At 40.2% G+C, this 26,848-nt stretch overlaps 1 protein-coding gene across 1 annotated transcript in view; it reads right to left on the minus strand.

Moving 5' to 3' along the window:
* Positions 1 to 11,644: 11,644 nt before the first annotated feature.
* Positions 11,645 to 26,848, minus strand: part of NTF3 (neurotrophin 3) — a 54,308-nt gene continuing 39,104 nt past the window's right edge. Inside the window, exon 2 of the mRNA XM_072850458.1 lies at positions 11,645 to 15,412. Within this exon, the coding sequence (XP_072706559.1) occupies positions 14,618 to 15,412 (795 nt within the window). The 3' untranslated portion in view covers positions 11,645 to 14,617. The remainder of the gene's footprint in view (positions 15,413 to 26,848) is intronic.

Raw genomic sequence — 26,848 nt, forward strand, 5'->3', positions numbered from 1 at the left:
TATTAAAAGAATGTCCATAGCCTTGAAAAATTGTCTCTATTCTTTAGCCAGTATTGAAGAGCAGGGTCTGTTCCAGTAAGCAGCACTTTGCCAGATTACATTGATTAAGCAGTCTTCTGTAGGCTCTTTCCCTTGCAATTTTAAGTAATATTTTTGTTTTTCTCTCTAGGTCAGGCAGCTCAGTGCTTCACTGTCATTAGTAAATACTTAAAACAGGTGCAAGACAGGTGCCCTGTTTATTGCATAAGTAAATTTCATTTTGCAGTATTCTTGGATTTGAAAATAAAAGACAGAGGTAGCAGCGAAGGTGATAAGAGGCAGAGTAGCTAAAAGATATGCTACGTCTCAAACAGGTGTCAATGGATGCCATTCTCAGATCTCTATCATGCATTGATTCACCAAATAGTATCAGTAAATGTTTTCACCGTTGATATATATCCCATTATGTCAGCTAAAAACCTGGATGCCACTGAATGCTTCAGAAGTAGTTCCTGAAGAGTAATATGGAATAGCACTGGGATAATAAGGATACTGGAATAATAAGGATATTGGGATAATAACCTTGGAATAATAAAGAATAATATTTGCAAAGATAAGGAACTAAATTTGGAAGCCTGATTTCCATCACAAATTGGAATTTTTAATAGAACTGAGAGGCTTGTCTACAAATTAAAGTTTTATGAAGCAGCAAGGGATCTACACGGTCTTCTATGAATGCAGTTAGTCTGCAGGAAATTGATAAGTAAGCTCAGCAAGCTACCCTTCTCTTCTGGCATGCCAACACCTTATCCCAGGGGAGTATGTGAGTAGTAGCTACTACGTCATAAAGCAGTCAGTTGTTACGCTGCAAGATTATGGTCTTTTACTGCTTCGTGACTTTTCCAAGCTTTGCAGGGGATTTTGGAAGAGCTGATAAGACTGTAAGATAAAAAACTGTAGAAGTTGTCACTGTTCTGTATTTGTCACGTACCGCAGCTTGAAGGAAAGATTTAAGAGCTGTAATAGTGGGGAACACTGAGCTGGCAGAAAGAAGAGTGAGGAGAGGCAGACAGCATCAGTGACTGTGTCCCGTGCTGTTAAAAAATGTGATGGTTGGGAAGTGCAAAGAGCATTCTCAGCTCCTGAGCTTGCAGTCTCCTGCATCTTGTGACCTGTGGTTCTTCTGTGGTGCTTTGAGTGTTATCAGTGCTCACTCTCAAGCAGAGGTGCCACTGACAGATGAATAATTAACTCCTTGCAACAACCGTAACAACATCTTGCCTGCATTGCATCAGTTGTACTTCTGAACTGAAGTGCGCATGAGTGCTATGCAATTAGTCTGAATCATAGTATATTTCATGTCTGTGCTCTACATTGGGTCAGCCGCTACAGTCATAGCAATCCTAAATTGTAGGGCCAGGTGTTGTCATCGTAGCAGTGGAAGTGGTCAGGCTGAACGCTGGGGCAGAACCGAAGTGTTCATCTCTACAGGGTTTGACATGCCCATGGGTTTTGTTAATTACTTCAAACACCATCGGCAATGGAGGCTGCTTTCTCAGCATGCTGCCTTTGGTGCAGGTGCTGTAGGAAGATTTTCCATGGACTTGCAGTCCAAATGTTGCCTTTACAGGCAGTAGAAAGCATTATCTGGTACAGAAGAGATGCCTGTTTCCAAGTGCATGCAAATGTGTTTTGATGTGCTGCCTTCCTACTCCTTGGCTTGTGTTATGGGAACAACATCAATATAGTGGGAAATCCTTTTAAAACGTCTAATATTTCATTGTTACTTTGAAGACTGCTGCGGTGGCCTGTGGGACAGAGCTGTGTTGCCATCTCGGAGGAATGCAACTCTGCCTTTCTCCACACGAAGCCGTCCTGGCTGAGGGCCTGGCAGGGCCTATGTCCGATAAAGCAGACGGTGTCTTTCCATTCAACCACCTTTCATTCAACCACCGAAGAAAACTTTGTTCTGCCTTGCTGTACAGCTGTTATTTTACATCTCTGTGTTCCCAGATTAAGGAATCGGTTATATTTTTAACTTGCAAAATGTCTTTCCCATTAGCGCTTTCCTATTTGATCTGCGTGGGTGGTCTTCAGCTTCTTGGCCTCAACTATTCCTTAACCTTAGTCAATCTTCTTGCTAGTTTATCCTGTCCCCTGCCCAGCCAAGAAATGGTTGACTGTCTTGTACCCAATTCGTCGTCTCTATTGTAAACTGGACATTTTTATTTGAAGACTGGCATTTTGTCCCCACTGCCAAATGTTCAAAGAAGTTGTCTCTTCCTCCCTTGCTCTCTCCCACCCTCCCCCTCTCTCTTCCTCTCTTTTTTCACTCTTTGAAGCCATTTGCCCTGGGATTTTCATCTCCTATATATGCTGTTGCATGACCCCTTTCATTTTTGGTCAGTGTTGACAGTTTTAACTTCATTTTCAGAGCTCACACTTGTGCTGAAAACACCTGGGACTTCCTCTTCACAGAACATCTTAAGTCAAAATGCTGGTCCTGAGCTTCTCAGTTCATGCCACTTTCCTTTACCTAGCTGGGATTTGTAGGTAAACTATACTAGGGACAAGTCTTCGAGCCCATGGGAGGCTTCTGGAATTGCAGAGCACAGTAGGTCTGTTAAAAAAAAAAAAAAATCACAGCCATCTCATAGTCAGTCTAGCACCAAGGGCAAAAGGGAATCAGTAAGTATATAAATGTATATTTACCTGTGGTGAACTATTATATCTTTCATTATTTTAAGGGAAAACTCATTTCTTTATGGGCTAGTTCATGTTTTCTGAGCACTTGACTCTGGCAGTGCCAAAAATCTCTCTCAAATAGCCCCATCCCCTTTTTCCTCATACCTAGTTCCTACTTTTAATCTGTCAGTGCACATCGGGCTTGAAGACAAGCGAAGTGGTCTGCAAATGAGGTTGTGATCCTGACAGAAAAGGAATATATCATCATTTTGACCCTCTTTTTAAGTCTGTGATGGAATCCATCACTCTCTAAGACAGGGATGCCCAGCCTGCAGCATACAAGCTGTTTCCAGCTGGCCAAATAATTCATCTCACAGTCTGGTTTTGGCCACCTTTCCTTAGAGTCCTTCACATGTGGGTGACAGACTAATAAATTAATCTGGAGAACTAATTAGGAAGGAGAGGAACAGCAATCTGGTTTACCCTGAGTAGCACCCTATACCTCAACTTTCATTTAGAATTGGTCGGCTTTTTTTAGAGAATCAGTTGTTGTGTCCGAGATGGTAACTTTTTCTTTAACCACATGGCATATAACCTCATAGACTTCCCTGTATTAGTTGTGACAGTGGCCCAGCCCCTCCAAGGCAGTCAGGAAACACAGACACTTCCATCCAGAGCCAGAAATTAACTGCCGAGGGGAGAGAGATGTGAAAGCAAGTGTTAGTGCTATCTTAACAGCAGTTTGCCAGCTTCAGTGACAGCTATTAGTCCTTTTAACACCTCTGGATCTCCACAGTGAAGGATGCTCACCCATCCTGACAGCAAGGATGACATTAAACAGCATTTAAGTCAAAAGTGCAGGAAGGAGACACACAGGAAGATGCAGAAAGGAAATAGCCCGAGTACTTTCATTATCCCACATGAAGTTTAAGCACCTGGAGTACTAGTCAGATCACATAAGACAGAGGAGGGTGAGTGTTTGTTCATCCATTTCTCCCAGTAACTAGTCTCATCTGCTGATAAGAACCATGAATCTCCCAGGATCTCTTGTCATGGTCCTAACCAAATTCTGTATTCAATGTTTGAAAAGTCTCCTTGCCTGTTTCCTCCATCTGCTGCCAATGAAGTAGTGTCTGTGCTGGAGTATTTTGCAGTAGGTGGGGAGGAGATCTCCAAAGTGCCGCTAACAAGTACTTGCCTTTCTGCTCCTAAAGAGCAAATCAAACGTTCTTCTTCCAGCAGCCATCAAGAACTGTGGCTGAGCAAGAACTGGGCACAGAAGTAAGTCTGCACTGATTGTTTGCATGGCACTCGCTTCCAGGAAGACAGGAGGCTGGCATCAGCTATTTTTAATGCCAATGGTGGCACACCACTGCTTGTTTCTAGAACATATTTGCCAGGGTTCCCCTGTTGGTGATAGCAGTGGATCTAGATTTAAGGACTTCTACATTTACTTTATCACTTTTGCAAAACTTCTCCCATATGTGTGAAACTGGGAGAAGGGGTGGGGCAATCGTGTTGCACAACTGATACCTTACTTTGTCAGGCCACTTTAGGCCTGACGCACTTCCCTCTAGAAGGGATGCATGTGCCTTGGCCCCACAGCACCTAGTCAGTCACCTTGATGCAAAGTGCTCATGAATGTGAACTGGGGTGGCCAAACTGCAGATGTGTGTCCCACTCTCTGCCACTCAATTTATAGCAACAATCACTTACAATAGTGGGAGCAATAAATTTTTTTGACTCTGAGTTTAAGGCTATGCTAAGCCCAGCTACCAACAGAAGTGGAAAGGCAAGAAAATAGGACCTGTTTTGCATGTAAAACACTCCATTTGTAAGTGGATGATGCTTAGTTTCTTCCCTTTTGGATAAAATGTACATTGAGCAAAGCAGTATGAGAGGGCGAAAGTGCTCATCCTTGCTTGGGGTGACTCTACTCCTAGAGCTCTTACTATGTAGGGAGAAGAAACGTGACTTCTATGCCAAGGACCCTTTTAGTCCAAATTCTAGATAAGCAGTCTTATGCTGGAGGAATCCCTCAGCTTTCCATGTGTTTGCTTTAAATCTTCCATAAATTGCTGGAGCCATCTACCAGGGACCCAGAAGGGCTTAGGACCTCATTGTAGCAACTTGCTTAAGTCTTGGATAGGGTATATTAACGGTAGGAGGGATAAATACTGAGAAATTGCGAGGAAGTTTCTTTGGGCATATGACTAGAATATTCATCTGCAGCTGCAGCAGCCTTCTGAGCAGCTAAACAAGTAAGAGTCACAAAGCAAGGAGAAAGTTATCTCAAACTATTACCCAAAACATTTTCTCTTCTCTTTCCTCAGCACCTTTTAGAGAGTGCTGCTGCCAAGCCCCGCATTCGAAGGGAAGTTTTGCCTTCAAACAAGTGATGTGGGCACCTAAGTCACTGAGGTAGTCTTGATAATTTCACCCCAGGTCTAAAGCTGTTTCCGCAGTTACCCACTGAATGACTTCTTCCCCCATTTCAGCACATTTCCAGTTATCTTTGCATGTAATTCATATTCCATTCCCCAGCTCCCCATCCAGGTGATTGCATTCATATCCAAGTATATTTGAATGACTTTTTCAAGTAAGAATTTGTGAAGTACTGCCAAATGCTTTACTGCAATCTAGATATTACTTTATCTGCTAATTTTGTTCTTTGATTTAAAAAAAACAAATGATCAATTTTATTTGGTATGTTCTTTTCTTTATCCTATAAATCCATGGCATTTTATTGATCATGGTTCAATTATTAAGCACATAATCCAGGACCCTCTAGAAATTTATAGAGCTTTTTACAAACTTCCATGGACCTTGGATCAGGTCTTAAATGTTTACAGATTACTTGTTGTGCTTTTTTTTCCTAGGACTTTCAAGCAAAATTTATGGGAACTACTAGGATTGCTCATATTCTTGTTCCATTTATTTTTTTAGTGAATCGCTATTATCACTAATAAAATCACAAAGGAACCTTATTATTGCCCTCATTCATAAAAACATTTGACCATGCACTTAGCTTTAAGCACAGGGTTAATCCTACCAACTTCAAGACAGCTATTCTTCTCTTTAAAATTGGGCATATGATTAAGGGCTATTTTGGATCAAGACTTATGCAAGCAGGCTGAGTGAACTAAATCCACTTAAATGCAGCCTGAGCTATGGAACTGGCCCTCAGTAAATCCTGACTGTGTATTTTTTTTAAGAATGAATCTATAAACCACTCCCACAGCCAGATGGACAGAGTGGGATTACAGGTTTAAGCAAGGAATTTGTTAGGAGTGGTTACCCTGATTATTAGCAGAGACCCACTAAATTTTTTAAGCACAAAAATCTCCCTGACAGCAGAAATTCAGCTCAAGCTATTTTACTTTCACGGGAAAGGAATGGATTTTACAAGGCAGTAATCAGAGAGGGATGAACCCTATGAGGAAAAAAAAAATTACTGCTATTATCAAAGGCCAGCTGATCTTTTTTTCTTAAGATTACAAACTTTTGAATTTTTTTCCTCAGCTGCTGCTTCTCTCTCCTACTGTTGTCCATGTTAAACTCCAGTTTTGGCTTTCCAGTGAATTTCTTATTATCAGCTACTGTGTTATTTGCTATATTCTCATCTCCTGAGCTGTAGTTCTTCACTTCTGCAGCCTGCACCGTTCCTACTGAGTAGGTCATTGCTTGGGGCAATGGAATATTTAGTAAACACTTCATGGAATAATGAATTACTTTAGGGCTGACAGAAGCAGGCACTTCAGATTATGTTTAGGGATTGTAAAATTTTTGGCATTTATGAAGACTTTATAGAAAAGCAGACAAAGAGAAAAATCTCAAACAAATTTTCCAAGCCCACAAAGTCAAGCTGTATGCCTTAGTTTGCAAATTGAGTCATTACTGAAGGATGGTAAAGGCTACAAAATTCGGGATGTGATGCTTACCCAGAATGAATAATTTCAGTTTGTTTCAGATTGTAATTCTGGAGTGTTTCTAATGTAGAAAAAATTATCATGTTAATTATACTCAACATTTGCTTACTGAAAAATGCTTGGGAAAGCTAAAACGTGTGCACATGCTATCTTAATTTTCCAGTGTTTCTTGTGTTGACAACCGTTATGGATTTCAGAATTTAATTCTGAATGCCAGTACCTGCAAATCTAGCTTTTACTTCTTTCTCATCATTTCTTCAAGCAAAACAAGGCCCAATGAAGTTACATCTGAAGCAAGAAGTAAAGTTAATTTTGAATGCTATGCATGGTGGTTCTCAGGAGAGACTATTTAGCTGGTGCCATGGAAAGCCCCTGCGTTTACCTGGTGAACTACATTGAATCAATCTGAGATCTGACAACAATTTCCCTCCATGCAGGGCAGATGTAGTTTAAAGCTGCTACAGGATAGAAGTGTAGGCCCCTTGTAATCTATCACATTAAATAATTTGGTATTCATCATGTAGCTATGCAGGCAGCAGCTACATAGTATACAGAAATTGAGAGTCTGATCAAGTACAGAGCTCACCACCTGTTTTAAAATGTCACAGGCGTAATTCCAAGCTTTATTGTATCAGTAAAAACTGGGACTAATCCTACTGAAGTCAGACATTAAACCTGCGTGAGATCAGAGTAGAGTTACGTATTTATTAGCTGTGTCTGTAGTGGTTCCTCCTAAAACTATATGGGTGACTTAAACACTTTCCACTATTCAGACTGACTTTTTCTATACATTCCGGATGCAACTGAAACTGTGCAAGAGTAAATATTGCTAAAAAAAACCCTGCCCACTTTTGCCTTCCTATTTAGTCTTTCACTTTGTGTCATACAGGTCCGAGCTGCTGCAGGATTGACTTGATTTTTCTTAAACTTGATTAACGAAATGGCAGCATGGATTCTTCTCCTCAAAGATTCCATGGGAGGAGATGAAGGGCCTGTCCCAGGATCAACCTGTGAGATGATGGAGTTGACCTCATGCCCTTTTTGCCTGGCTGTTGTGAATGGGGAAGTGCAGTTATACTGCTGTGGCTCTCCATTTTTGTGCCACTGACACACCCCAGTCTCCATGGCATTTAGAAAAACAGAGAAAGGAGCCACAGAGACTGCTGAGCCCCTCTCCTCAATCCAGTCATGGTGGTCCTCTTTCCCACTCAGATATAAATGCTCCCCGCAGCAGGATCTACGTCAGAAGACTTCACCACATGTTTTTGTAGTGAACCACCAACATGGTAAGAGGAAACCTGAAGGGAAAATAGATCCCTGAATGAATCTACTAAAGGAGAATTTTCCTCTTTCTGTCTAACTTCTATTCTCCAGTGTCCTTATATCCCTCTTGAGAAAACTACATGCAGCAGGCCTTTCTCAGGAACCCATATCTTCCATTTCTGTGGAAAAAAACCAACAACAAAAAACCATGGGAATTTGAGACAAAACTGTTCCCATGAGAACTCCCTTTGCATAATTGCAGTTACCTGATTATGGTGGAAGAAGGGTTTTTTTTCACCTTTACACCCACCTAGGACAAGTACTATGTCCTGATGCCAAGTCTCAGGAATCCAAGACAGCCAAGATCATTGACCTAGGGGATATGTGCCTCTGAGTCAGATCCTGAGATCAGGAGGACCATGATGGCTGTACAGTCTATTTTATGTGTTTGAGGGGTCTAATTTTCAAGGAACCAATGTCATAATTATTGCTCCACCCATCCCACTTCTTCTACCCTTCAGCCCTCCAGTCGGCCAGTTTCTACCTCCTCAAGACTTCAAACATAGGTCCTTGTGATATCGTGCCACTGTGACTGTGGCAGCTGAGCTCTCACTCTCTGCAAAATGGAAAAATTTCCTTCCTGGAAGTTTTTTTCCTCAGGACAAAAATTCAGGGATCATGCTCTGACCTGTGATTTGGCTCATATATTGGGGTTATGGTGTATGCTCTGTCAGCGGTGTAGAAATGAACAAATTTCTATCATCTTCTGAACTTAAATGGGAATCACATTTAGTAGCTTTGTGCAATAACAAAGATTAAAAAAAAATTGGACTCCATGTGAGCAGTGGGCTGTGTCATATATGAATCTGACTCAAGGTATTTGTAATAACTTGACAAAAGCTGCCATTCGATATTTTAAAACATATTTAATCTCTGAGCCTGAGAAGCAGATTCTATCATTGTCACACATTTGGTTTAACTATCTACTGTACAAATGTAAGACTTAAAAATTCTACATTGCCCAGCAACTTTAAAGCCATATTTCTGCTCCATTATCCACAAAGATTGCACACCGCAAACATCTACAAGGAGGAAGTTGAGGTGCTTGTTATACAAAATACCATGTGTAAAACAAAACCAAGATTTGCATTAAAATTCCTTTCTCAGACACTGAGAACATAAATGGGAATCAACAGAAGTTATTTACAGTGCTAGACAGAATTTTACTGCATACTTCTTGTTTGTTTTTTTTTTTGTTTTTTTTTTTGTTTTTTTGTAAATTGCTGCTAAATGTATGTGCCCTGGTCCTATCAGACAGTTCAAAACATTTTAAAACTTAAATCCCTGGAACTAGACAAAGTAATGAACAATTTTTACCACACAAATTTTAAAACCTTGACTTGTTTTGTGTGGTGGATAATATTTTCAACTTAGGCTTCCTCTTATGCCTTCAATTTGGATTTAAAACCTTCTGAGCCAAATTCTGCCCTCACTTAACAGCTTCATAGTCCTAAGCGCTGACAACAGGGGTTGCACAGGTCTAACCAAGAGCAAGACTTCATCATCTGTGCTCAGTGAGCATAGTTAATTCCTAATCAATGCAGTGGGATTGACCCAATTAATAGAGGTTCATTTTCCTTTTGAATTCATGTTTCAGACGAACTAATGGTATTTCTTTAACCCTTATCATAGCAGGAAAGAGTCTTTAATTTGAGGTTGTAGTCGAACAATCTCTTTCCCTTGCTTTCCTAAATCTCTGTAAGATGTTTGCTACCCAACAGCTATGACTCCCTGTTTTTTTCAGCACTTACATTCCTTTTTTCCCACCCTCCATGGAAATATTTTTGCTTAGAGAAAAGGATCATCCTACCTCTTCCTTAGCAGCCTCCCCTGGACACATTAGCGTTTTCTGTCAAATGGTCTCAATGTAATTTACAAATAATGGAGCTGGTCTATCAGTGATGCTCTCTCCTCCCTGTGACATAGGTAAATAGTAACAACATGCTGTGTTTTAGAGAGGCAACAACTGACATGTTGCAACCACAGCACCCTTTTACAGACGGTCCATCCAGATTCACATAAGGCACGCTTCTGGGCAGGCAAAAAATGCAAACTGAGAAACTGTCCTTCTGTCAAAGACCTACTTGGCATCTCAACCCTTGGACATGCAGGAAGCAACCCTTGATCATGCAGCCCTTGATCATCAAACTTGCAAGACTGAAAGCAGAGCAGGGCATTTGGGAAGGTGGATGTAAAGATGGGGTAGGGCTGCCTCACTCTTTTTTTGCTCCTTGGCCACCGTGCACACAGCCACTTCTCAAGCATGATTTAGAGCAGCCTGGTCATGATCTCACCTAATTGTGTGGCTAACAGCTCCAGAATAGGCCCCTGTGATGAACATGTCCAGAAACATGAGGTCATGACATCAAAAGGCCAGTTCTGTAGTGAAAGGATGGCCTTCAGGTGCTGCTGGCTTCAAAGCTCAGCAGTAAAACAAAGGAGAAAGCTATATTTGGGGACCATCATGGAAAGCATTATCATTTGCTGTTCATCAGAGGTACCAAAGCAGCAATTAAAAAAAAAAAAAAAAAAAAAGGAAAATTATCCAGCTCATGGATGTAATAAGTTTCAGGAAAAAATACTTTTTTGCCACAGAGGTTAGTTAAATAATTTAACTGGGAATGTCGTTGCTGAGCTCTGCAATAACCTGCACAGAACGGCACGGACCTACAGCGGTAACGAATGGCTGAGTCTCCCAGGAAAGGCTTTGTTATCCTTATATTGCTTGACTTTTTTACACCACATCTGTGCTTGCTTCGTCATTCTGCCATCTGCTGTAACAAAATACAGGCAAAGCATTTCAGAAAACAACCCCTCCACACTTTAAAATGCTCCAACCCGGAGCACAGCCCTTTACTTCTCACAAGCTGTAGTGCTTATCTCCTCCTCCTCCTCCCCCGGCCCCCCCACCACATGCATGATGAATTACATACGCGTACCAAGTGTGGAGAACACAGAATCCCATTGATTTTGCCACAATGTTTCTATTAAATGAAATGAATGGGTATGCGCTTTACTTTGCTGCTCAAATGCATTTGCTGAAAGGTCAGAAATAGCAGGTCATTATCCTTAAATTCTTAATTTTGGAACTCCCAATCAGACTTGTTTCCTGTTTGGTATTGTCTGCAGACACACAATGTATAGCCGAGTGAAAGACTCTGATTGCTGAAGCACCAAAATAACAGAGTATGAGCAGAGTGGTTTCAGGCACACACTCTGTATAGGCCAGTCAAAGTTTCTTCCTGGTGCAGCCACACAAATCTCTTGGTAGCAGTAAACTCGCTGCACAGACTTCATTCCTGAACACATGTTCAAAGGTGATAAAATAAATGCAGATGGTTTCCCAAAACCTCAGTGGAGCATTTTTTACTATTACTAAATGGACTGTAAAAAAACTCGGGAAAAAATGGAGCAAATACAGTTTGACACAGACAGGCAATTTCAGAATAGCATTCGGTCGTTTGGGAGAAAAGCTAAATAAAACGTGTGTTTATAATGATCTATTGGCAAAACAATATTGACAGAGCATCTGAGCTGCCTAATGGGAGTGTGTTTTAGAATACTCAAATTAAACTAGCGTTGCGAGCTGAATAATTTGCTTAATTACTTAACGCACATACAAAAAAGTTGGATAGGAACTTTGAATTCATTGTGCCATGACTGAATCTAACAATAAAACCATCCCCGGCTACAGTGAAAACAGGATTAGGCCTTAACAAATTTATTACAGGCTTTGTTTACAAACTTGTTACAAAATTATACAGCATCTTATGCGTACACAGGGTTTACAAGAACGCGTAACTGATGTGTGCGATTGCTCCACTCCCTGGTTGAGATCTGCAGGTTTTTCTTCACTCAGGGCCTGATCCAGCTTCCACTGGAGAAGGTGAGAATTTTTCCATTTGCTTTAGTGGAAACTGGATAAGATCCAGAGGGTAACACTTCCGTTCATTGTTAGACTGGGGTGGGAAAGAGGCAGCCGATCTAATAATCTTACGCACCATGCTTCTTTCTCGTTTAATGTGTTTCAGATGACGGGCGTTGTATTTACTCTGATACATTTTTGCTGGCTGCTTGTAAAATTCTTGGTGCATTGGTAAAGTTAAGAGTCAAAGACCAATTCCTGTTACTGGATTTACGGTGGAAAATGACAAATTGTTTTCTTTGAACCTATAAAGAATGAACCTCCCTTCATTTTCAGTGAGCAGGAAAAAAGGCATTAGGATCAACTCTGATGTTGTTTGCATTGCAACCTATGTTTTCTCACCTGTCTTCAACAGAATTTCTCTGGATTTACAGTGATGTAAATAAGTGTGGCATCCACACTGTAGGAAGAAGGTAGTTTCCAATTAATGGGATAGTCTGTAAGCAACAGTGACTAACCAAGCTCTGTTAGTTTTCTTACTTCTTCTTCTCATATGGAGATAGACCTATCTGGCATACTGAAGCATGGGGATCTCTAAAGTTAATGATCCATGACAATATCTGCTCTCAATTACTCACAGCACCTGAAAATGATCTTTATTTGGGAATTAAGGGTGTAAAATTAGGTTTTTAACTTGCAAAAATTTTCAGACGGACAGGACACTGAAAAATATGCTTGTCCCTCCAAGTTGAAAAATTAATGGGTCTGGGTTATTTTTTCCCTGTTGAAACTTAAACTTTCCTGCTAGCAAAACTAGAAAAACTTCTGTTGAGGATTTTTTTTTTAATGTTTGCCAAGGGAGGAGAATGCCGGAAAAATTCTAGTTAGATCTATCAGGTACTGAGTTCTGAGTCCAGATACTCTCTTTCCTTTTAACGATTTCCTTGGTATCAAACCTCTGAAGTTATTATTGCTTGAAGCAAAGTTAGGGTTCAGTCCTGTGAGGTGATGATATTTCCTGTGAGGTAAATACCCTGGCCTCATGTTGAAAATTGAGATGGTCCTCAAAACCTTTGTTTATGGCCTCCCCTGCAGAATTATACCTACACGCTCCAACATGGCTTTCAGAGTCACTGCTATTCCAGTGCTTGGCCTCATGAGCAACCTGTCCGGTTCTCCGGTGGTTTTATGATGTGTAATGCTCTCTGTAAGGGATTAGAGGAGACCACACAATTTGCTGCCTTTGATGACCTGTTGCAGGCTTGAAGCTGGTTCTCCAGTAGTGAAAACTCCATGAACAAAGGCATCCTGCAACCTTGGTTTTGAGTGCTCTGATCTCATTCTCATTTGCAATGCTGAACACGCTACAACAGTGAAAGCCGTACTGTAAAAACCTAAGACCACTACAGCTGTAATGCTTTTTGAATGGCTGGCATTTTTCAGCCCTGAGTGTGTGTTAAGATCTAGATAGACACAGATAACATATGCAGTCCAATCTTAATTCTGTTGATATCCATGACAAGACTCCCATTTACTTTTATGGGAATAGGATCCCATTCAGGGCATAATACAGCTAATGTATAATAGACTCTTCAAGTAGTGTAATTATTACTGTCCCCAGTGGACCTACATGACAATACAAAGAAGAGTTTGAGGTATATATATGCTAGCACATTTGTCTTGTCCTAAGTAACAACTCACCTGTATAACTGAAGAACTTCATTATAACTATGGACTACCTGGATTTTAGTCACCATACTGCACAAAAAGATATATTATTTCATGTCCCTGTGAAAGCTACCAGGTTTGTTGAGCAGTTCTACACATTTTTCCCTCTGTGAAAAATGGAGAATGGATTGCTGAGGAGAACAGCTTCGTACGGGTGTGTGGCTTTGATATCCATGCCAGGATATCATATCTTTCTTTACTACAATTTGCAAGCCAAGGGATCTTTTAATGTTAAGACACCACCAGCTTTGTTTCTGCTTTAAAAACTCAGACAGAGAGGAATGATGCAACAATGCAAACAGAAGATAATTGATTCATGTGAGGAAGAAGAGGCTGATCATAATAACTAGTAAATTCTGAAGAAATCATCTTTTATGTATTATATTAAGATCTATTTAGATTGGTTCTTGGCTTCAGTAAGTTTCTGCTACAAATATTTTAGATTTTTTTCATATTTTTTCTATGATGAACTGGCAGCATTAGAAACAGTTGCAAAACAAATGTGCTTCAAAAACATAAATGAAAGTTGCTGGGTTATTAGCAGTCATTCTGAAATGTTAACAGAGGGAAAATTGTCATTTCACTGGCAAAACTGGCATAATACATAGAAATTGTATTTTATGGCTACTTGATGCCATAAAGTTGACATCATCTGCAGGCTACAACACGCATTTTGGTCCATTTTTGTTTTGGCGGTGAGGAGTCAACACTGCATCCAATTAAATGTGAATGTATAGAGTGGGGAATATAAATATGTACACAACTCTTGACATTGATCTCATTTTTAACAAGTTTACTAAATGACAGTCACTGGCTTGACAATACTGAATGAAAAATACTGATTTTACACAGATTTTACAGTAAGGTTATGGTAAGCTGCCGACAAGCAGTGTCACAAACATAGTCTAAAAAAAACCCGGAGTTGCCCACAGCAGAGGCACACACCCTTTGCTCTTGTTTATTGAGAGAGAAAGCTTATATACTGTAGATTTGCTGAAGTTTAATAAATAAGGTCAACTTATAATATATAAAACAATATAAACATTTATATGCTACATGCATATCATATAATTTAAAGTAATAATTTATATCGCAAAGAGATGCAGATTTATGTTCTTCCTATTTTCCTTGACAACGCGCACACGCAGGAGGTGTCTATTCTTATCCACCTCCAGCCTACCAGTTTATTGTTTTCTGAAGTCAGTGCTCTAACATAAGTTTGGGATGTCTTGCATTGGGAGTTCCAGTGCTTGTCATCAATGCCACGGCAGCCATTTTTTACAGGCTTGGCTTCTTTACACCTTGTTTCATAAAAGTATTGCTTAACTGGAGAGTTGCCCGTTTTAATTTCTCCCAGCACAGTTACCTGGTGTCCTCTAATGTCGATCGCAGATGATTTGTCCGTGACCCATAAACTTTCACTGTCACAAACGGAATATTCCCCTCGGTGGCTCTTGTGCTCCGCATACCTTTTCCGCCGGGAGGTTCTGTTCACCACCACTGAATTTCCAATATAATCCTCCATGAGGTACAGTGGCGGTGGTTCTAGCGGCGTGTTGTCACTCAAGAGGACTCGGGGAGAGTTGTAACGTCTCTGCTGCCTTAAGAGGTCTGTATCCATTGAGATAACTGGCTGGAAGTCTGATTTCACATTTTCATCTCCATCCACGTCTTGCTGAGTGTCTGTTTTCTGCACTGTGTTTTGATAGTTTTCCTTAATATCTACCATCTGCTTAGAAAGCTTGTTTTTCAAAATGTCTGCCTGAATGAGTTTAATAATAAGAGAATTTATTGAATCTTCTGGCAAACTCCTTTGATCCATGTTGGTAGACTGGATGCCACGAAGATAAGCGAGAAATATCACATAAAACAAGATGGACATCACCTTGTTCACCTGTAAGATCTTCAAAGAAACAGAAAGTCAACATAAACAACTAAATAGGGAAGTTTACTAGATGCTGTACACATGAAAATTTGGATTGGTTTTCAATGTCTTACATCTTCTGCATGTTACAGATACAGATAGGCCATGCGTTTCTTTTAAGATAATTTTTCATTATATTTTATAATGAATGCAACTGTTTTCTGACTTTTTTTTCAGTGTTTCATTTATATTTAATGGGCTTTTCAGGATGACCTCACTTTTCCTCTTTCCATGTATAGTGGCAGATACGTCAGTTAGGTCCTTTCTCTACAGAGGTAGGTAGCTATTATTGGGATAGTATGTCCAGGTCTTGGCAGCAGAGAGAGGCCAAGTTACTTTCACAGAGTCTATTCTACAGAGTGGTTTAGTTTCAAAATTGCAAGATTATGCAGAATAGCAGATTATCTAATGGTGTAAAACGAAGAAGTTCTGACTTTGCTAAGTGTTGTCCATTTTTATGTGTTGACACCTCATGGATCCCTCAAATTCCTACTCATCAAATGGCTTGTGTTTAACTGGAACAACCTGTTCCAGTGTTTGACCACCCTCACAGTAAAAAAAACCCAAACCAAAAAAAACCTCTCATGTTTCAATATTATTTCCTATATCTCAATTTGTGCCTGTTGCCTCTTGTCCTTTCTTGGGACACCCCTGAGAAGAACCTGGCCCCATCTTTTTTACGCCCTCCCATCAGGTATTTCTACACTTTGATAAGATCCCCCCAAGCCTTCTCTTCTCCAGGCTGAACAGCCCCAGATCTCTCTGCCTCTCCTCATATGACAGATGCTCCAGTCCCTTAGTCATCTTTGTGGACTCGCTCTTGTTTGTCCATGTCTCTCCTGTACTGGGAAGCCCAGAACTGGACACAGCACACCAGATGTGGCCTCACCAGTGCTGAGTTGAGGGGAAGGATCCCTTCCCTCAACCTGCTGGTGAACGCTCTGGGTATTCTGTGTTTTTCCCAGAAGAAATTGCAAGAAGTCAGACCTCTTAAACAGAAAATTTTCCATTTCTTCAAATCACCATTTTCTGTTTAAGAAGGCAAACCATTTTCTACTTAAGAAGGCAAAGAAAAAAAGAAAAAAGTTTTACAGGAGAATCCTTTATCTGCTCTAAGCAAAACTCCTTTTAGCAACAGTGAGTCCCACTTCATAGTTTGGAACTGCAGCAAAATCAGAGCTACCCTCTGTGGATGTGTGATCTGTCCTTTTATGGACAAGAAATGTGTTTTCTCCATTCTCAGTTTGTCACAGTATGAGTTCACCTAAATCTAGACTGTTGCTTGCAGCAATGTTATGCTTTGGAGAAAAAAAATCTAAGATTTTCAGTTACCATACAATTACTGTCATACCTAAACAAATACTAACTTAATGTAGATGGATCTCAGAGCCCAGACCATGCCGTATAAAAAGACCTCTTCCTGTGCTATTTGGTCTTCCCTCAGTAAATTATATGCTTTTAAAAACAGTAAAAATATTATAAAACAGATGTCATTCACCAGATATCTTACAGCACACAGAAGGGCTAACCCACACGCAGTATGACACACAAGTCGATAGGATGGTGAGCAAAGCTCTGACAATGCTCAGCTCAAAAGCTGAAAGCATTATTCATGCCAACATGCAGCTGCATGTAATCACGGGTCTGCTTAGTTTCAAAACTAAGTGGCACTAGCAAAATACACAAGTTGGAGCAGGTGATGAGGTGGGAAAAGTAAGACTGGAGTTCCTGCAGACTCTCTGTACTGTCAGGCTGGACACAAAAAGGAAGGGATAGGGACCTCAGAATTAGAGCAGTTCAAATAAACTATTTTTCTTGTCCATGGAGGAACCCCGTTAATGGAAAAAAAATGTTTAAAAGTATTTTTCTGAACCTAATGTAAAATGTCTTGTGGATTTGGTGGGAAGGGTGTTAAACTACTCCGAAATGTGACTTGTAGTTTGATTTGTACTTGGCAAATTATTTGCTGCAAAAGTAAAAATGTTTCAGAACCATTTTTTACATATTTCTGGGATGTTTTGCAGTGCAAAATTTGGAAAAAAAATGCAAATGCTTGATGAGATTACAGTTTTCAGAGAGTGCCTCCAAGACAGTTCACCTAGGAGGTTCATAAGTGTTGCATTCAGAAATTCCAGCCTATGACTTGAAATTGTCAGGCTGCCCGTGAAGTCCAGCACCTCAGAATATGCCTAAGGCACTATTCTGTGAAATGTGACATCACTGGGAAACTGCAGCTGGTTTATGGCCTTGGCTTTATTTTGAGTATAAGACACCTTAAAAGTGTATTCATTTACAGGGCTGGGCAATATTTCTTTTGATAAATGGCTCTTTGCCCAAAACGGAACTTTGTGCCTGTCTAAATTGAGAATAATTTGCAATTTGTACTTTCTACTTTTGTTTTTTTTTTATTTTTTTTTTTTTATTGTTGTTAAACCTATACAAGGGAAAGAAAAATGTAAAACATCAAAATGTTTATGTTTTCATATTTTCAAAGCAAATAATTCTGATGTTTCTGGACATGTTTTAAAAGTTACACAATGTAATACACAAAACAGAAGAAGTGCTTACTCAGTATAGCGAGTGAGTATATAGTGAGTAAGTTATCTATAGAGGAGACTTGCATTCAGAGGCAAGATTTCAACTGAGGTATCCTGTCTAAGAGAAGACTGACCTAGCTTCCAGGCTCCTGGAGCACAGGCTTGTATGGACCTTAGCAGAAGCTACTCCAGCACAAGCATCAATAGCTCCTTCTTCAGCCTTTTGGAGAATGGTATAAAAATCCCCCAAGAATTTAGTCCTTCACATGAATTTTTCTGTTCTCTCATTAAAAATTCTTAAAATTAAAATGATTCGTTTCAGGTAGAAAGACAGATTTTGTTCAAGCCAAACTTTTTCTAGTTAGCTGCATATTGTGAGATATTTTTGTTGTTCTTCAAGGTTTATCTTGAAATTTTCCACATATAAATCCCAAAAAGGTTAATCTTAGCTGTCTTTGTGGACTGTTTGCAGTTAAGTAAGTGTGATGAATGGTCCTAGAAATGGACACAATACTATTTACACTCCTACAGGAAGTACAGACTAGATTACTATATTTGGGGCCTGAGTCTGGGTCCCAAATAAGCATAGGAAAACATTTCCATGGTGATCTCAGAATAAGAGCACAGCCCAGCTGCATGCTCCCTAGTCCAGTATCAGCTGAAGTAATGTTATTAGATACAAATAGAGAAGACCATAATCGGTGACTGCTTCCACTTAATTTCTGCCTGATATCTGATAGCGCTAGAGTATCAACGCTGGTACCTGAGCTCAGTTTCTGTTTCCATGGGCTGTCAGGTCAGCTGTGACACACAGCCTAGTCAACATTAAGGTGTATGATGGCACATGACTTAAACAGGTCTTCAGTATATATTGGATACAACAACACATTTGAACCAGTATAGTCATCTTACTGTGCAGTACCTAGTACATAGCTGTCCTAGAAGCCCTGTGGTTGTAGAATGGTTTAGATCGTGTGAAGCCAGAAGAATTGATCCAGCACTTTCTCTGGATTCACATGAAAGGTATCCCTTGTTGACCTCTCTGTTTATGGTGAACTCATCATTTGACTGGGGACTCAGTGGCTGGACATAATTGTAGATTACTCGTCTCATTTTGTGCCTGTGCCGCAAAGACAGTAGGCAGCTACCTAGAGTGGGCATTAGCAGCCTGACACGGTCTTGCTGCTGGGATATCCACCTCGTTTTCTGTCTCCTCCTGTATCACCCAATTCCTTTACTGTTCCATACACTGGGAGTTCAGCAAGGGCTCCTGACATATTCCAGGAAGTTGGTTTTCCTGAACTGCTAAGAAGCTTCGGACCAGCTCTGCTTTTGTGCTGTGCTATTCCATGTGCCCTTCTAGATGTTGGGATGCACCTTTGCTGCTTTGAGCTCTTGCTAGAGGTAATTAAAAAGGTGGCTGAGGGCTCAAATCAGTCTTTAAATGTGCTTGGAAAACACTCTGCTATGTGCAATTTGGAAAAACACTGGACATCAAGGTAGGAAGATACATTAGCCTCTTTGAGTTGGTCCCTTTACATAGTGATAGTGCCCCCTTATTCAGAGATACTACCCCAGCTTTCAAAAATGATTGCCAAGATGGCAACAGAAGCAAAGAAGATCCTTAAAGGAACAAGGAGTAGGACTAAGTGACAATTAGGCATTATGAATGGTCCAGAGGGTTTGTGGGAGCACTCATCACAGCATGGTAGGAAAACCAGCATATCCTGGTAATATAGAGCCGGCTGTTAATTTGCACTAAACAAGTTTGACTTAGAGATTGCTGACATTTGTGGCACAGCAGGTAAGAACAAACACCATAGAAAAGAAAGGCTCATGCATTGCAAAGTTGTTTGATCTTTCAACTGTAGCTTAGTTTTACTCTATTTTAATGGTTTGTATTCCTGCCTATCACTGCAGTTTTAGCAGGTTATTAATGCTGTCTAATCTAGGGGTCTTGGGGAAGGCTTAAATTTAGGAGAAGTAAATAAGGTTGCCTATTGCTCCCATCAATAAATTAAATCCCCAATACACTCTGACAAATCACTTTCTGCTCTTTTCAGACTCAACGCTTTATGTAGTGTTGGAAAGCTTTGTTTAGTTTTGTTTTGTTTTGTTTGTGGTGATTTAAAAAAAATCTGTATTGCTTTATTTTGATCAGTCTCTGAACAGTCTACCCAGATGAAGAGTGAAGTGTCATTTAATATGTTCTGTGAAAATAATGAAATTCTAGTACTGTGAGATACTGCCTAAGTATTTACTTCTAAGTCATTGCTAAGAGAAACTGGAATAGAAGGAAAAGTGACTGGTGAATTTTACATTCAGCATTGTAATACCCAACAAGATTTATGTAAGTCAGCTTGAAGTATTTGGCACTTTCTGAAAAATTTAAAAGCAGCTTTTGTTCTTCAGACCAAGCAACTAATGATCATTTGTGGTGGCTGACAGCTTATTCAGGCTTTTGCCAAAGTTGACAGTGTAATTATTCCCACTGCTTGCTAAGCACTGTTTTCACAAACTCACAGAAAGCAACAAGTAGCAGAATGCCCTGTTGATTCCCTCATCCTCGTAACTATGTTGAGAAGAAATGCAGCCCTTCTCCTCTGTGCTTAGGGGGACAGTGAAAAGGTACAGAACAAGAAAAATATGACTGCATTATGAATATTGAGAAAGATGGGAGTATGAAATAATTGCATATGAAAATTTGCACTGTATTTCAGAATAGTAATTGACTATTTCTACAATATGAGCCTGTACAAGGATTTGTTAAGGTAGATTGCTGCAGAGTGATGAATGGCCCTAGGGATGCTATGACCCTCCTGAACATTTCCACTTCTCAAGATACAGAAATTTCAACACATACAGATTGAAGCTAAAGCTTTCACAAGAACCAGACCCACTATGAAGCCGAAGAATTCAGAGACAAAATCAAGTGGGACTGAGTTATGGCAGCTTTAAGTGTTAACCCTCCCATCCTCGGGGCCAACAAAACCGTAAGTTAGAGTGAAGGAATTTGAAACTAATGCATTCCTCTTGCAGATGAGCTGGGGAGTGTGGCTACACACCATATCTGAGGATGAGGCCACCAAAGTTTCTTAAACCTCTGCAGCAGGTCAGTTGCTTTTAATCATACATTAGTCAAGGCCATTTTCAAAAGAGAAGACACATCTGAGCTCTGAGCCCCAATAGCCTCCAGTGAACGGTATATACCTAATCTATTATTGAAACGGAGTTCAGCCTACTGAATCACTGACATTTCCTTTTCTTCTTTAAATGACTGGCTGAGCAAAGCACAGCAAGACAGCTGTTCACCCAAGTATGAGAAACTCATCTGCACTTCGAACCAATCTACATTACTATTTATGATTACTGTTGTGACCATGACCCTACTAGTCATTGAGGACAGGTTTCCCAACTAGTGACAACTTTCTGAGGGACAGTTTTGTGATAATACATCTGCTGCAAGGAGCAATCTGTTTTCTGAATGGTTAAATGCACTGTGTAGAACTGCAGCAATGCCCATTCATTCCAGACACAGCTGATTGCAACGGCATGTGTGTCTATGTTTGATCTTTCCACAAATATATCTTTTTGGAGATCAAAATGTGATTGCCTTACACATACCTGCCCGTTTCCAAGAGAAAGGTCAGGAGCAGTTCCTCGGTGCTTACCTCACTACTTGGAACAGCAGCTACTTCTCACACCTTGTGCAAAGTTAATTCTGTTAGGTTTTGGCCCCTCACCTTCCTCCCCCGCCACCGACATCGTCTGGAGTTCAGGGCACTCGAGACCCCCCTGGAGGCATTTGACACTCCCCAGCATCCTCTAGCAAACCCACCGAGGAACTCAACTATTAATAATGTCCGGTATAATATCAGCCGCACTAGCTACATCCCCAGGTCTATAATCAACTACAGAAGTAGGCAGGCTTTCCTCAGTCACAACTAGGTCTTCTTCTATTTTGATTCCTTTCCTCACTGAAATTTTTGTGACATGATATTTACACCTGTCTGTCTCTGCCCAGACTGCCATAGTGTAATTTTGCATTAACCAGTTGACTAATTAATCTGTGTATTGAGAAGGTCAGGGCAAGGGTTTGGGAGGCTGGGATGCTGATTTCTCTGATTTGTTGGAAGAGTTTGGTCAAGTCAAAATCTCTGTTCATTACTTTCTACATCTGCAAAGTAAGGAGCTCTGTGGAATGGTGTTGGGCTTTTATTACACTAGATATATACCCTGACATCCTTTGGTTTCTCCCTCAAAAAGCTGGCTGTTGTTGCCCTACTAAGAGAGCAAAAGTAAAGATTTCCTCTCTCCACACAAGGCACGATAGCATTGCAGGTGCCCTGCAATATGATGCTCTGCATGCTGCATGGGAGATGCCTGTCCGTTTTGAGAGTAACGAGGCATCTTAACAAATATATTTCCATAAATGTCCTCAGTATAAATCATCCTCTGTTTTCTTTTACCATTCTCACATCACTGATATTTGAGCACTCCATAAGCATTTATCTTGGCTAATACTGACATAGTACGAAGAGTGCCATTGTTCCCATTTTAAAGAGCAGAGACTGGAATACACAGAAGTCAGATGATGTTTGCAAGGTCATACAGGTATTATGCTTCAAGTTGGGGAACAGCCCCTGGGTTTTCATGTTGCACTGCCTGGATCAGGAAAGTCCATCTGTAATGTTGTATGGAAGTTTGATTGATCAATGACAAACATGAAATGCACGGAAATAAAACCAGTTTTTAGTCATGACAAAGAATTAAAGCCATAGTTGGATAAACAATTTCCACAAAAGCTGAAGTATTTCTACATATTATTCACTAGCTCTGAAAACTGTCCAAAGTAACAAGAAATCTAAAGGTTATATTATTAGCTAAATCAATAAATTCCAATGACTAGACCTGTGCTAATTTTACAAAACCAGAAGATTTGCTCAGAGCTTTGCACTTGCCTAGTTTTGGGGGGTTTTTTTGAGAAGTCATTTGCAAACAGAAGAATAGAAAGCACCAGAACTAAATCGTGGTAGTAGATAATTTAAGCTGATAAACTGTTTGTGTGTTAATCTTTTCATTACTGTTTGTTAATAGCAGCAGGGCCAAGCAGCAAACAAATTAAATTTGCAGCTAAATTTGGAGGGGATGCAAACAGCAGTGAGCAAAGAGAAATACAATCTCTGCTGGGGAGATGGAGACATAAAATATTGGCAGAAAATTACAAAATGAAAGTCAAAGTAGAAATCACAAGCTAGTGTGCTGGGGGAATAATGGTGTTGAGCAATGATATGCAGAGGGAAAAAGAAATTTAGAAAGGAGCAATACCTGATCAGACCCAGGAATGATCTAAAACCTTGGAAAGGCACAATATTTAATAAATGCAAATACTGGGGCATTGCATTGCAGAGCTAGGAAGGAATTGCCACTTTCTGTAGCACAGCAGAAAAATTGGGAAAGCTGCTTGAAAGTTGAAAGGTATTGTCATGCGAAAAGAAAATTAGGAAAGAGCAGCAAAAATTACTAGAAACGCTGTATAACTGACCTTTGAGGAAATTGCCTTGAACGTGCAAGCCTTTGCTATGAGCTGACAGAAGGGGCATGACAGCAAACCCAGTGCAAAGATCCCGACAGCGTGAGCATTGGTCAAAAAGAAGGTTCATTTTAGGGTGGGGCAAAGGAGTGCAATCAGGAAAAATGAGATTAAACTAAGGAAAGGGAAGTTAAATTGATAATCAAAAGCAGTTTTCAAGCTCTGCAAGATGTTTGTAACAAGCCCAAAGCCACACCAAAGAGGCCTGGTTTCATGTTTCGTTGCAGCCCTGAAACTCCATCTAAGTCTTTTTTTAAAACAGTTTGAAGATCCATTGACCTTTCAAGTCAACCTGGACTTACTTTGGCTCAACCAGGGCTGATTAATTGTTTTGTATTAAAGTCAGGCAGTAGTTGCAGTTCCTCTTATTTTCGTCAGAGAGATGCTTTGAGGGCTTAAGCTCTCCATAATTAAAGTTGAGAGCAGTCCTCCAGATGAAACTCACTTCTTTCACCTCCCCACAATTCTGCGGGGTTCAAGCCTGGCCTCTGGATATATTTGGTGTTCAATTCTGAGTATGTTTGCTGTATGTTTCTGGAAAGAGCAAGGGAAGCCATGGAAAGTGTTAAGGTGGAGTGGTCCACATTGTTATAAAATGCTCTAGTCGTTCTATTTTTAAATGCCAGAGGTGGGTTTTATCTAACTTGGTAGCAGGAGGAGAAAGGGAAACAACTCTCAGATCATCAGAATTTTGCCCCTCTCCTGTTAGGCTGCGAAAAATCAGCCTTCTAGAGACCCTGTGAAATAGGATGGTCTGACGTGTTTTTACATTTACATTCCCACTGGATAACTCATTTTATAGGGAAAAAAATCGCAGAAAAAAAATGAGATATTTTGAAAAAGCTATTTTAGTTTTTCTGATGTTAAGAAACTCAAAAGGAAAAGTGTTTCAAACTGTGAATTTCAAGATCATTATTTTGCTGGATTTTACATTGAAAACAAAAGGGTTTCTATTTTGCTTTGGTTTAGAAATGGAAAACTTCCTCTTCCATCTTTTTAAATAGTTTTGAATTTCTTTTTTTTAAATGACGTAAGGAAAACAGTGAAATCAAGCAAGCAAACAGGAGAGAACAAAGGTTACAGCTTCAAAAATGTTAGAGTCTCAGTATGAAAAATCTTGCATCCCTAAACCTAGTTTATGGGTGCAGACAGACCTCACACCCACAAGGAAACAGAAACACAGTAATAGGGAATGCTAGTTAGAAATGAAATGAGCTTTTGTTTGGTTTGAATAAAAAACAGTTCCTAAAGAGAACCTGAGATACTTCTGCTGAAAAAAGAACATTTCTTTGGTTTTCTGACAGCTCTACTGCGACCCTTGAATACAGATGTTTGCCTTGAGAGTAGGAATGCTGTTAGGGCAACACTGCCCCTTAAGAGACCTGGGCAAATTTTTAAGGTACCATTTGCTTAGAAGGAATGGCACTGCTGCTTGAGAGTTTCTCCCAAGCACCAGGTATGAGCCTTGCTGCGCCTCCACACGCAATGCATTGCCACCCCAGGTGTGCTCCATGGGACTGGGATTGTGGCAAGCCATGGTGCAAGAGGCTTGGTGTGGAAGCCCCATTTCATTTCAGCCAAAGCTGCACCTGTGTTTGTTTTGCAAAAGCCCATGACCCCAGGTTTCTTTAAAGCTGTACAGAAATACATCCATGGCCACATTGTGAATCAAAGGTCACTTTCTGAATTGCCTCTCCCTGTTCCTCAAAGGTTCACAAACCTCCAAATAGAAAAGTCTTGTTAGACAGGCGGGTGCAAAGTATCTGATGCAGTTCTCAAGAACAGAACTCCAGGCCTGATCCAAATACTCTAAAACCAACAGTAGGACCTCACTGAATTCAGCATGAATTGGACAAAGTTTTTGCACAGTAAGGGGTGCAAGGGAATGACAATATGACTAGAGACAGTTGATGTTTGATCCTTATTTTATCATACATGTAGCATGCAACTGAATTGTTTGCATCAGGACCATAGTGAGAAATTAGCATTGCAGTATATAATTAAATACCTTTTCCATGGTCTTTGCACAGGTGCAGTAGCTTGCTTGCAGCCAGCTTAATATTATATTTTTAAAGTCATTCTCAGAGAAAAGCATTCTTGTATTTCTGATAAAATACAGGTAAGGGTTTTGGGGGGAAATATAAGGTTAGAAGTTTGTTTCTTTGCATAAAATGTAAGCCTTTAGATTAAAAAGAGCTTGTATGCCTAAAAGTCTATTCTGACAAGATAAATAAGCTGGTCTAATATGAGAGATCACCTCTTCCAACAACCTTGCTCAGTTCTACACTAAAATCATAATGGCTCTCCTAGAACTGCTCCCAGCTGCACAGTGAGACCCCTGAATCCTTCTTACGGAGAAGAGCTCACAAATATAATACGTACCCAGGAAAGACTGTTGTGCTTTTTCCCACTGTATCTGAATCTTTAAAAAAGCCATTGCCCATTTAGAGAAAAAAGTCATTCTACTAATTGTCATTACTTTATAGCAAATTGTTTACATGTAGACTTGTCCTGAGGGTAAAGACTGTTCCGGTAAATCTAGCTACTCTGCATTTTTTCCTTGTAAAAATTTGCCTGAAGTGGAACTTTGCTTGTGAGTCCCCTAGTTCATCAATGTTCATGTGGATAAAATTTCCAGTATGTGGTTCTCCTTGAGACACAAAGTTTTCTAATTTTAACTCTCGGTTAACACTTTGCTGGGAGTTTGACTATGTTTAGGGGTTAATGCTCAAAGATGGTGAGAGTATTCTGGTCCCAGTCTAGCAGAGTGTATGTTTTTTAAGCTTGTGAGTTGCCCCACTGAAATGTAGATTGCTCACTCCTGAAGCTCATGGTTGAAGGCTCTGCTAAGCTGCATCCAAAGCATCTGCTAATTTGCAGAATTGAGCCCTACCTTCCAAAGTCAGTGTGATCTTTGTGTTCTCCTATTGTGCTAATGCAGGCTCTTCACCTCTGCCAGGTCCAAAACTCATCTGAAAACTGCCTTGGTTTTTGGAAACCATGCTTTTCTTATCTTTCGATCCAGATGCCATTTTGCTGTTGATACAAAATGCCTCCCCTCCTTCTTGCCAAAAATCTTTGAAAGAAGAATTTTAGAACTGGGAGTACTTTAACACATGCTGTCTCTTGCCAGGCATATGATCTCCAGATATTTGATAGAAAAGCAATGTTTTAAACTGGGCATGGGAAGGAGACAAATGAGATGTACAGCAGCTGGCCTTGCCTCTCCTTATACAGTCAATAACTAGAACGTCTTTTTAGAAAATTTCTTCTTACTGAAGAAAT

This window comes from Ciconia boyciana, chromosome 1 (assembly GCF_034638445.1).
Source record: "Ciconia boyciana chromosome 1, ASM3463844v1, whole genome shotgun sequence".
Classification (NCBI taxonomy): domain Eukaryota; kingdom Metazoa; phylum Chordata; class Aves; order Ciconiiformes; family Ciconiidae; genus Ciconia; species Ciconia boyciana.